This window comes from Coenobita brevimanus, chromosome 31, assembly GCF_032717465.1.
Source record: "Coenobita brevimanus isolate Jiangsu-jjx chromosome 31, ASM3271746v2, whole genome shotgun sequence".
Classification (NCBI taxonomy): domain Eukaryota; kingdom Metazoa; phylum Arthropoda; class Malacostraca; order Decapoda; family Coenobitidae; genus Coenobita; species Coenobita brevimanus.
In genome coordinates this window covers 1144200-1157500 of record NC_136984.1, presented here as the reverse complement: position 1 = coordinate 1157500, position 13301 = coordinate 1144200, and the positions used below count along the sequence as shown (strand labels likewise).

The following is a 13301-nucleotide window of genomic DNA, read 5'->3' as shown; positions in this document are numbered from 1 at the left end:
GATATATTTGGTGAAACTGTGTTATGTGAAGGATGTTATTTATCTATTTATTTTTTTTAATGCAAGGAAGGAACTGCAAACTATTCCCTCCAAGAAAAAAAATTCTATCTATCTCTCTATCTATTGCCAGACACCGTAATCCAAAAACTGAGAGAGCCAAATTCAAGATCCATTCATTTTGAGATGCCTGGACACACTGCCTTAGAACTCTGCAAGGACATACAAACAGACAGAGACAGTTCCAGAGTTGACCTGCTGCATACGTGCAATAATGTCTACTTTAATTTCATGGTAAATATTCAAATAACACTGCCTCTATGCATAAAAGATAATGGCATTAAAAGAAGGATTGTTTGTTTTGCCTGATTGAATACGGAGGCTGCTAGAGATCAAGCAGCGTGGAGAGGCGCCATTCGGTGACCAAGGCAGATGCATACACATTGAAGCGTTTAAATGAACAGATCTTGAATTTGGCTCTCTGTTATATTTTGTTTTTTCTATGAGGGAATGATCTTATGGGCTACTGGCCTTAGGTTCCTTCTTCCTTGCATAAAAAAAAAATCAATAACAATTCTAGGAAAGTATTATTGTCTGATTAACAGACTTCCTTGCACCTCATTCAAAGCAGTTTATTTTTGTATCTAGTGTATACGGAAGGTGAGAAGTGTGATGAGGAGGGGTAGACTGAGATGGTTAGGGCATGTGGAGAGGATGGGGGATGATAATTGGGCACAGAAAGTGAGAAGCATAAATATTAGGAGTAGGGTTGCGAGGGACAGACCAAAAGGGACCTGGTACAAGACCATCGAGTGTGGCCTCAGGGATAAGGGACTGAAGAGGGAGGCTGCCAGAGATCGAGCAGCATGGAGCGCCGCCATTAGATGACCAAGGCCGACACACGCAAGCATACTGAAGCCTTTATAAATGATACGATATGAATTACACAACGTGGTACTATACAATCTCTTTATATACCTCTATAATTTTTTCACTTTAACTTCACCTAAAACTGCCATCTTTCACCTTAACTTCACCTAAAACTGCCATCTTTCACTTTACCTTCACCTAAAACTGCCATCTTTCACTTCACCTAAAACTGCCATCTTTCACTTCACCTAAAACTGCCATCTGTCACTCTAACTACACCTAAAACTGCCATCTTTCACTTTAACTTCACCTAAAACTCCATCTTGAATGCTGAGAGGTAACAAAAGATTAATACTGGAATATGGTGCTGGTCACGAAGAAGTGCTATGGAAAGAACGTACAGCAGAGCCTTAATACTGTCTTATTCTGCCACTGGGCTGAGCGAAACAAGCTACACTCTCTATCTATCTATCTATCTATTGCCAGACGCCATAATCCTGTAAGGGGTGGCCATTTGACTTTGAGTTATTGTTAAACAGGGAGGGGCACTAACCCTCCACCAACCCACTTGTTGACACGTAGGGAGCACGTATGGTTTGGTTATATGGTTACCACCCAGCGTTGTAAATGGTTTCTTGGCTTACAGGAAACGATTTGGCTTGTCACTCAATGTAAAGCCACCTGTAAAGGAAAGAAAAGCAATAAGAAGTGACAGGAAAGATGGGAGAAATAGGAAGAGAGGAGGACAGACATTCTTTTTCTGTGCCTGTCCTCCTCTCTTCCTATTTCTCCCATCTTTCCTGTCACTTCTTATTACTCTTCTTTCCTTTACAGGTGGCTTTACATTAAGTGACAAGCCAAATGGTTTCCTGTAAGCCAACAAACCATTTACAACGCTGGGTGGTAACCATATAACCAAACCATACGTGCTCCCTACGTGTCAGCAAGTGGGCTGGTGGAGGGTTAGTGCCCCTCCCCGTAAAATCAATAACTCAAAGACAAACGGCCACCCCTTACCCGATTATGGCGTCTGGCAATAGATAGATAGATGGATATTCACACTAAAACTATTCTTACTACACCAGCACTCAGTTTTTTTCTTTTTATCATAACTGTTTTATCTATCTGTCTATTGTCAGATGTCTTAATCCCATAAGGGGTGGCCACAAACAAATCACCTCCATGTCACCCTGTCCCCCACCATTTTACTGCCTTGCTCCCAGCTCACACACCCCTCTCTCATATACCTCTCCACTCCATCCCTCCATCTCATCCTTGGCCTCCCCCTCCCTCATTCTACTTCAAATAATTACCACAACACTTACCACATCTTTGCCTTGATAGATAGATAGATAGATAGATAATTTAGGATAAGATGGAGGGATGGAGTGGAGAGGTATATGAGAGAGGAGGGGGGTGTGAGCTGGGAGCAGGGCAGTGAAATGGCGGGGGACAGGGCGACATGGAGGCAATTTGTTTGTGGCCACCCCTTATGGAATTAAGGCGTTTGGCAATAGATAGATATTTTGAGATCATAAATTGTCAAAAAAAAAAAAATGGTACCCACTAAGGTTTTTGATATTTAAGGATCACAAATTATCAAAAACATGGTTATTGACATTTAAGGATCATAAATTAACGAAAAAATATGATACCCACTGATATTTAAATTTTGGGACTATAAATTCTGCCCAAAACCATGATACTGATCTAAAACACCAATAAATATAAGAAAGGAATTCGAAAGCGTTACTGCAATGCGTATTTTTTTACTCAAGAAAAGCCGTCCTCACCAACACTGAGTCACACCCAACCAAGGACCTACGCCATATTTCCACAAGCTCCATTTTTGGGGCCACCTATCCCCCCAGGGCCATTATTAACCTTTATTTCCGCCATTAAAACTCCTCCGGCCCTTCCATCAGCTGATCCACACACACCAGCCCAGCCCCACTTCAGAACAATGACATGTAAACAAAAGCACATACTTACATGTTTTCGCCTCAAATTCACCAGTTTTCCTGTCCCACCACAATGAATCCTCGCCCCGATTAAGTATATAGTATTTATCAGTTTGTAAGAGCTCCATATCGCCGCGGAACACGCCACCACCGAAGCATTAATGTAATTCGACACATCGATTGTGGGCTGACATGTCACTCCCAGCCGAGTCCACTCCCCCACAGTCGGGGTACAAGTATGGAGACAAACTGCAGAAGTCTCCATATATAATTCCTTTTTAGGATTTTAAGTATATTTACAGACACTTACTTACTCATTACATAATGCAAAAAACATACCTTTGAAATACTACTGCTATCTTAAGTCTAGAAGTTGCGCTATTTCCATGTTTGTATTCTCTATTGGTTTTACTTCATGAAGAATGAGTTCAATAACTTTTCCTATTCATGGGATTTCTTCTGATTATTACTGTTATATCTCCTAGTTTCTCTTTTCAAGCATGGGTCAGTGATAAGATTAAATGCTACCACACCCCATGTCAATATAGAGAAATTACAATGGCTGCCAGTAGGCCTATCCACGCATGTATAATATAATATGCATGCCATCCTAAAAATGTCTTCAATTCCCCTGCCAGTGATGGAGAGGGAAGCCTTCATGTGGTGACAAAGATATAGCCGAGCTGCTCCACTGCCCGGTTGTGCAAATGTCTCTCAACTCCATCCCTATCCCCCAAAGGAAGAATGGTGAGCCACAGACAATTTTGGGGGGAGGAGGGCTGTAGATATGAAGAAACAAAAAAGAGGGGGAGACCACACCCTTTGAGAGAGAGAGAGAGAGAGAGAGAGAGAGAGAGAGAGAGAGAGAGAGAGAGAGAAGGTGGGGTCAGTTTGGGCATATTTCAGGAGTGGCCACTTCAAGGGATCACTTGGCCACTTCTCTCTCTCTCTCTCTCTCTCTCTCTCTCTCTCAGATTTCTTGCAAAAGCTTTCATTAACACCTACACTACATTGAGAATCTTCCAAAGCTAAATAAATTGGCTGGACAGCAAAAATAATTTATATAAAATGCTATGGGCTTGTAGGGGTTGATAAAAATATACTGTAGGGTGCACGCAAAAATTATATTCAAATTTTAATTAAAAAAATCAGTGAGAGGCTGACTGTGACAAGGGGAGGAGGTAGGTCGAGGTCCTTCAGTTTTTCGCTGCTGTTTTAACATCAGTATTAGTGTGCATCAGTAACACAAACATGAAGAATAAAGTGTAATTTGTAGAGAAATCACCCGAGTTTTATTTTTGTTATTTTTTATACGTAGGGGGAGAGATTTAAATAGCATGCAGAGAAATCACGCGTACCAATGACAGTATTCTCATTAGCACAGGAGATTTCGCACCAAAAAGACTTATTTTGCGTATTAAATCGTCGTTTTTATTAATTTTAAATATTGATATAAATTTAATCAGTAATATGCTTAAAGATTATGGCTTTGTTGCTACCATAGGAGATTACGTAGATGCTTAATTTTACGTAATACCTTTCAATATCCGCTTGTATGATATTTAAACATTTTAATATTGACAAAACTTGCAATAAGTAACACATAAATATGATCATGGTGTCAGAAAGCGGAATAAATCGCTGACAGGTGGCGATGCGGACTCACCAAAATCAACTCGAGTAAGGCGAAGACAACACGCCATTTCTGCAGGTTTCCCCGCAATACCTTGAATTTGCACCGTAAGTCCTTCCCACCATCACATCGACCCATAATATAGGCGGAAAATAATCATGTGACGCGAAATAATAGTGATATATGGCGGTAAAACGTATATATGTCGTTTAATATGGATTTTTTGGGGAAGGCGTCGATGGACCTCTCACTTCGACAGCTGGAAGGTCGTTTGGGAAAATTATCTTAACCCCTTGACTGCGACGACTTATTTTAAAATCTTCATTCATATGATCACCCAGGGATTTTGATTTAGCTATGGAGGGATTTTTGGAGACTGAGGGAATTGATAAAGCCTTCATTAACCCTTTCAGTATGAGGTCTTTCGGTACTAAGGAAGAAAATTGTTCGTAAGATAAATGATTCTTAGACTCAAGCCTGAAGGGTTAAGGAAAAAATTCAAATCTGTATTATTTTTTTGTTTCAGTAAATATCTTGAACTTTATTTGCCTAGATTTTTTGTTCATTGTAATTAGGTCAAGATTTTTAAAAAGTTTTCCCTGTGCAGATATGAAAAAGAATATTAATTTCCAGTTTCCTGTGATAATAAAAAAATAGAAAGGTATATTATTTGATATTTCCTCAGAAGCCATTATGTTTACTTAATAAATTCATCTTTATTTCCTTCCTAGGTGAATGACATTGTTTGGCAAGATATAAAGATAATAAAAAGATGAAATAGACATAAAGAAAATTAATAATGATAGGAATAACACTCTCTCTCTATTCTCACTCATTTTTCTCTTCCCTCATTCACTCTCTCTCTCTTCACTCATCCTCCACTCATCTTCATGTCACTCTCATCCTTCTCCACCGTCATTCTTTTATCTCCCTTCCTACTGTTTCCCTCCCTTTTCACACTTTCTCTACTTCTCTCTTACCCTTCTCAGTGCTCTCTCTCTCTCTCTCTCTCTCTCTCTCTCCATATTATTTTCCTTCCTATTTCATTCTTTTCTCACTCTCACCTCACTCCCATTTCACTCTGTCATCTCACTCCTGTTTCACTCTTTTTCTACTCACTCTCTCATCTCATTCCCATTTCACTCTTTTCCCAACAGCATCTCACTCCCAGTTCACTCTTTTCTTACTCACTCTCTTGTCTCACTCCCAATTCACTCTTTTCCCAACCTCATCTCACTCCCAGTTCACTCTTTTCCTATTCACTCTGTCATCTCACTCCCATTTCACTCTTTTCCTTCTCACTCTGTCACCTCACTCCCATTTCACTCTGTCACCTCACTCCCATTTCACTCTGTCATCTCACTACCAGTTCACTCTTTCCTAACCTCATCTCACTGCCTTTTCACTCCATCTTCTCCTACGCTCCTCATGGGGCAGCACAGGATTAGAGGATGTATGTATGTATGTATGAGAGAGAGGGGGTGTGAGTTGGGAGCGGGGCAGTGAAATGGCGGGGGACAGAGCGACGTGGAGGCGATTTGTTTGTGGCCACCCCGAACGGGATTGAGGCGTCTGGCAATAGATAGATAGAGCTGTATGTATGTTTTACTATCTCACTCTTCTCTCTCTCTCTCTCTCTCGCTCTCTCTCCGCCATCTCACCCTCGTCTCTCCGCCGCCAGCAGCCTAATGCACCTGCCACGCGAGGACACAGGAGGGAGCCAGACGGGATCCACAATGTCCTCGACCAACGCACCCGAGCCGGACTTTTCGGAGTTTATGTGGATGGCCGAGGAGGACCTGGAGGCGTTTGATCACAAGGTACAACGATTTTTGATTTTCGGGGGAGAGGGAGACTGACGATGAGATGGAGGGATGGAGTAGAGAGAGACGGGTGAGCTGGGGGCATTTGATCACAAGGTATAATGATTTTTTAGTTCATTTTTTGGGGAGAGGGAGGGGGAGACCGAGGATGAGATGGTGGAATGGAGTAGAGAGGGGGGGTGAGCTGGGGGGATGAAGAGTGAGAGACTAGGTAAGTGTGGAGGGGGGAAGAGGGAGGGGTAGAACAAGGATGAAATGGAGGGATGGAGTAGAAAGGTATATGAGAGAGGGGGGTGTGAGTTGGGGAGACTAGGTAAGTGTATGTGAGTGAGGTGGAGGGGGGGAGAGGGAGGGGGAGGCCGAGGATGAGATGGAGGGATGGGGTGGAGAGGTATATGAGAGAGGGGGGTGTGAGTTGGGAGCAGGGCAGTGAAATGGCGGGGGACAGGGCGAACGTGGAGGCGATTTGTTTGTGGCCACCCTGAACGAGATTGAGGCATCTAGCAACAGATAGATAGATTATTATTATTATCATTATCATTATTATCATTACTACTATTATCATTATTATTATTATTTTTTTAGGTGTTGTGTGAGATGTCGCAGGCCATGATGGAGTGCGCACACGAACTGAGGGACGACGAAGAGGAATTCCTTCAGTGTATGTTGAAGGAGGAAGAAGAGAGAGACACAGTTTACTACCACCAGTACTACCAGGATAAGTGAGTCTCCTGCTATACTCCTTTCACTTCAAATTGGCCCAGTAGTTTATATATATATTTTTTTTCATTTGGGTCTGAGTTTTGTCACAGTTTGGGCCACATTCATTTTTAACTTGGGTATTGATGATGATGATGATGATGATGATGATGATGATGATGATGATGATGATGATGAGGAGGAGGAGGAGGAGGGTGATGGTGATGATGATGAGGAGGAGGAGGAGGAAGGTGATGATGATGATGATGATGATGATAATAATAATAATAATAATAATAATAATAATAATAATGATGATGATGATGATGATGTTGATGATGTTGAGGATGAGGAGGAGGGTGATGATGATGATGATGATAATAATAATAATAATAATAATGATGATGATGTTGAGGATGAGGAGGAGGGTGATGATGATAATAATAATAATAATAATAATAATAATAATAATGATGATGATGATGTTGAGGATGAGGAGGAGGGTGATGGTGATAATAATAATAATAATAATAATAATAATCCACATTCTATACCTCCACCCATCATATACATGCAAATTAACAGATACAATTTTATTTTCCAGGATGAGGAGTAAGAACACTGAAAACTTGACGAACAGCATGGCCAAGATGGTGATGAAGGCCGAGGAGGTGGTGGCCAAGGTAAAAGAGTCTATCTATCTATCTATCTATCTGTCTGTCTGTCTGTCTACCCATCTATCTATATATCTATCTATCCATCTATCTATGAACAGCATGGCCAAGATGGTGATGAAGGCAGAGGAGGTGGTGGCCAAGGTAAAAGAGTCTATCTATCTATCTATCTATCTGTCTGTCTGTCTGTCTCTGTTTATCCATCTATCTATTTATGTCTGTCTATTTATCTATCCATCTATCTATCTGCCTGTCTGTCTGTCTGGTCTTTCCTCTTCCTTCTGCCTGTGGGTGACTCTACACTGAGTGACAAGCCAAATGGTTTCCTGTACACCAGGAAACCATTTACTACGCTGGGTGGTAACCATATAACCAAATTATGGCGCCTGGTGGTTTAGTGGGTAATTACGGCGCTCCAATCGGATTGAGCCGGTGAAGGTTTATATCCAAGGGGTGGTTGGGGTTTATTGCTCATGTAATGCCACTCAGGGATGAGTGAGGCTGGTCACTCTCATCTTAAATGTCAGGACCAACCTGCCTAGCCCTGGGCTCCTACACTTCTCATGAGGCAGCACAGGATTAGATGATGGATGGATGGATTATTATCATGGATAGATTATTATTATTATTATCATTTATTTATGATGATGGTGATATTTGTCCATCTCTCTGTATATCTCTATGTATCTGTCTATCTATCTGTTTAGAAATGTATGAATATGTATCTATTTTTATGCTATCATTATTTACAGTATTTATCTATTTAATTATGTATGTATCTATCCAGCTGTTTTTATGCTTCGTACGTTTCTAGTCACATGGAGAGACAGGCTGACGAATGAGGATATAAAGGAGCGTTGTGGTGTGGATGTGGATGTGATAGGAAGCGTTATGAGGAACACACTGAGGTGGTTTGGCCATGTGGAGAGGATGGAGAGTGAGAGACTGACGAGGAGAGTGTATGTGAGTGAGGTGGATGTGGAGTTACATGGAGAGACAGACTGACAAATGAGGAAGTGAAGGAGCGTTGTGGTGTGGATGTGGATGTGATAGGAAGCGTTATGAGGAACACACTGAGGTGGTTTGGCCATGTGGAGAGGATGGAGAGTGAGAGACTGACGGAGAGAGTGTATGTGAGTGAGGTGGATGTGGAGTTACATGGAGAGACAGGCTGACGAATGAGGAAGTGAAGGAGCGTTGTGGTGTGGATGTGGATGTGATAGGAAGCGTTATGAGGGACACACTGAGGTGGTTTGGCCATGTGGAGAGGATGGAGAGTGAGAGACTGACGGAGAGAGTGTATGTGAGTGAGGTGGATGTGGAGTTACATGGAGAGACAGGCTGACGAATGAGGATATAAAGGAGCGTTGTGGTGTGGATGTGGATGTGATAGGAAGCGTTATGAGGAACACACTGAGGTGGTTTGGCCATGTGGAGAGGATGGAGAGTGAGAGACTGACGGAGAGAGTGTATGTGAGTGAGGTGGATGTGGAGTTACATGGAGAGACAGGCTGACGAATGAGGATATAAAGGAGCGTTGTGGTGTGGATGTGGATGTGATAGGAAGCGTTATGAGGAACACACTGAGGTGGTTTGGCCATGTGGAGAGGATGGAGAGTGAGAGACTGACGGAGAGAGTGTATGTGAGTGAGGTGGATGTGGAGTTACATGGAGAGACAGACTGACGAATGAGGAAGTGAAGGAGCGTTGTGGTGTGGATGTGGATGTGATAGGAAGCGTTATGAGGAACACACTGAGGTGGTTTGGCCATGTGGAGAGGATGGAGAGTGAGAGACTGACGGAGAGAGTGTATGTGAGTGAGGTGGATGTGGAGTTACATGGAGAGACAGGCTGACGAATGAGGATATAAAGGAGCGTTGTGGTGTGGATGTGGATGTGATAGGAAGCGTTATGAGGAACACACTGAGGTGGTTTGGCCATGTGGAGAGGATGGAGAGTGAGAGACTGACGGAGAGAGTGTATGTGAGTGAGGTGGATGTGGAGTTACATGGAGAGACAGACTGACGAATGAGGAAGTGAAGGAGCGTTGTGGTGTGGATGTGGATGTGATAGGAAGCGTTATGAGGAACACACTGAGGTGGTTTGGCCATGTGGAGAGGATGGAGAGTGAGAGACTGACGGAGAGAGTGTATGTGAGTGAGGTGGATGTGGAGTTACATGGAGAGACAGGCTGACGAATGAGGATATAAAGGAGCGTTGTGGTGTGGATGTGGATGTGATAGGAAGCGTTATGAGGAACACACTGAGGTGGTTTGGCCATGTGGAGAGGATGGAGAGTGAGAGACTGATGAGGAGAGTGTATGTGAGTGAGGTGGATGTGGAGTTACATGGAGAGACAGACTGACGAATGAGGAAGTGAAGGAGCGTTGTGGTGTGGATGTGGATGTGATAGGAAGCGTTATGAGGAACACACTGAGGTGGTTTGGCCATGTGGAGAGGATGGAGAGTGAGAGACTGACGGAGAGAGTGTATGTGAGTGAGGTGGATGTGGAGTTACATGGAGAGACAGGCTGACGAATGAGGATATAAAGGAGCGTTGTGGTGTGGATGTGGATGTGATAGGAAGCGTTATGAGGAACACACTGAGGTGGTTTGGCCATGTGGAGAGGATGGAGAGTGAGAGACTGACGGAGAGAGTGTATGTGAGTGAGGTGGATGTGGAGTTACATGGAGAGACAGACTGACGAATGAGGAAGTGAAGGAGCGTTGTGGTGTGGATGTGGATGTGATAGGAAGCGTTATGAGGAACACACTGAGGTGGTTTGGCCATGTGGAGAGGATGGAGAGTGAGAGACTGACGGAGAGAGTGTATGTGAGTGAGGTGGATGTGGAGTTACATGGAGAGACAGGCTGACGAATGAGGATATAAAGGAGCGTTGTGGTGTGGATGTGGATGTGATAGGAAGCGTTATGAGGAACACACTGAGGTGGTTTGGCCATGTGGAGAGGATGGAGAGTGAGAGACTGATGAGGAGAGTGTATGTGAGTGAAGTGGATGTGGAGTTACATGGAGAGACAGACTGACGAATGAGGAAGTGAAGGAGCGTTGTGGTGTGGATGTGGATGTGATAGGAAGCGTTATGAGGAACACACTGAGGTGGTTTGGCCATGTGGAGAGGATGGAGAGTGAGAGACTGACGAGGAGAGTGTATGTGAGTGAGGTGGAGGAGGGAAGAGGGAGGGGGAGGTCGAGGATGAGATGGAGGGATGGGGTGGAGAGGTATATGAAAGAGGGGGGTGTGAGTTGGGAGCAGGGCAGTGAAATGGCGGGGGACAGGGCGACTTGGAGGCGATTTGTTTGTGGCCACCCCAAACGGGATTGAGGCGTCTGGCAATAGATAGATAGAGATAGTTTCTAGTTTATCGTGCATTCCTTTCACTTACATTTACCATCACCATCTTTGTCTCCGCAGAGCACCCTCAACCCACACGCGGCTGAGTTCGTGCCTCGACAGACCACCAACCCGACGCCTCAGACCACCCTGATGATCGTCGGTGATGCCTCCCGCGTCCACCGCCCCTCCCCATGATGCTAAACACCGCCCTCACCGCACCCACTCTATGTATACACTTTTAACGCCCATACTCTCGCACACGGAGGCTTGGTAACACTTTTTCCTGATTGATTTAGCCATAGAAAGAGGTGGTAACACATTTCCCTGACTGATTTAGCAGTGTAAGGAGGTGGTAACACATTTTCCTGACTGATTTAGCAGTGTAAGGAGGTGGTAACACATTTTCCTGACTGATTTAGCAGTGTAAGGAGGTGGTAACACATTTCCCTGACTGATTTAGCAGTGTAAGGAGGTGGTAACACATTTTCCTGACTGATTTAGCAGCTCGAGGGATGTTCTGAAATAGCAGAAGGCGAGTCATAAGTTAAAATACGCAGATCAGTAAGGAAGACGACAGAAGCCTCCGAAGATAGCGAGAGTACAGGGCAGGGTATGTAAGCGTGCCAGATGATGAGGAGAAAGCCTTACTGACACACTGAACATCCACTCTTGATATCCACATGACATCCACTCTTGATATCCAACTTTTAACATCCACAATATCCAACTCTTAACATCCACATTTTAAAATCCACACATAGTATCCACCACATTTTAACCTCTAAACATGACATCCTCATTTAATATCCACATTTTAACATCCACATTGTAACATCCACTCTTGATATCCACATTTTAACATCCACAATATCCAACTTTTAACATCCACATTCTCACATCCACTCTTGATATCCACATTTTAACATCCACAATATCCAACTTTTAACATCCACATTCTCACATCCACTCTTCATATCCACAATTAATATCCAGCTTCTAATATCCACATTCTAACATCCACTCTTGATATCCACATTTTAACATCCACACATAACATCCACTCTTGATATCCAACTTTTAACATCCACATTTTAAAATCCACACATGATATCCACCACATTTTAACCTCTATACATGACATCCACATTTTAAAATCCACACTAAACATTACATTTTTTTAACATTCAACTTTTAGCATCCACATTTTAACATCCACTCTGTTTATATATCAGTTACTTAGGCCATACACAGTAAACTCTCAATTATCCACTGTAATTCAGCCATCCCTACGCCGGATAAAGCAAAACGCCGGACATTGCATTGGGCTGGATATTGTACGATGGATAATTTAACATTTACTGTAGTCATGGAAAAATAATAATAATAATAATAATAATAGTCATAAAATAATAATAATAATAATAATAATAATAGTCTTGCTTTCTCAGATACATGAAGACGAGGTTCCAATGTTGAGTGTGTCAGTGATGCCAAGTCTACAAAAAAGAATGTAAAAGTTTGCTATTACTGTACTTATAAAATGGTCATATATATATTTTTTCCTATATTTATTCCTACACGTAAGAATCTGATGTTGATTTGTAAAAGGGAGAGAGAATATTTAAAGAGAATATGGATGCATACGAGGTCTGTTTGGATAATATCGTACCTTCGGCTGTTTTTCATTGCCAGACGCCATGTATCCCAAACGGGGTGGCCAAGGGCTCAGAGTTAATTGTTTTACAGGGAGGGGCACTAATCCTCCACCAACCCCACTTGACACGTAGGGAGAACGTTATGCCAACAGCATCTGGTGTTCCCAGGCGGTCACCCATCCAAGTACTAACCAGACCTAACGTGGACACCTGTTGTGGTGGTACAGTAATCCGCCTCAAAGTGGGCCCCTTCTGCCTTGACACAGCCCAGCGTTGTTTACACTGCCTCAAACACTTATCAGAGTTGGTTTTTGGTGTCTCCTGCGGCTGCCTCATCACATTCGTCAGGATCTCTTCCCTCGGATGAACGTTGCTCAGGATGTGCTGCAGTGTCCAAATCACAATTCACGCTTAATGAAGACTTATCACTGGAGATGAGACTTGGGTGTACAGGTATGACCCAGACACCAAAGCACAGTTGTCCCAGTGGCAGCATGCACTCACATTTTGACGGTTGGTTTTGACTACCATAGTGTTGTGCATCACGACTACCACGGTGTTGTGCATCACGAATACGCACCAGAAGGTCAGACATCACCACCTCGACGTTATTCCGTCGTCTTTGTGCTGCAG

General features: G+C 43.1%; 2 protein-coding genes across 2 annotated transcripts in view; one reads left to right on the top strand and one right to left on the bottom strand.

The window, feature by feature from the left end:
- sp3 (phosphatidylinositide phosphatase spermathreecae) overlaps positions 1-2956 on the bottom strand; it is a 44889-nt gene extending 41933 nt beyond the window's left edge. Inside the window, exon 1 of the mRNA XM_080269086.1 lies at positions 2860-2956. Coding sequence (XP_080125212.1) covers positions 2860-2956 — 97 coding nt within the window. The remainder of the gene's footprint in view (positions 1-2859) is intronic.
- A 1562-nt stretch (positions 2957-4518) lies between these two features.
- On the top strand, positions 4519-11697 carry Paip2 (polyA-binding protein interacting protein 2). The gene is made up of 5 exons (XM_080269004.1): positions 4519-4568; positions 6146-6281; positions 6870-7006; positions 7588-7666; positions 11092-11697. The coding sequence occupies exons 2-5, from the start codon at positions 6150-6152 to the stop codon at positions 11206-11208; spliced, it is 465 nt and encodes a 154-aa protein (XP_080125130.1). The 5' UTR covers positions 4519-4568; positions 6146-6149; the 3' UTR covers positions 11209-11697.
- Positions 11698-13301: the final 1604 nt, after the last annotated feature.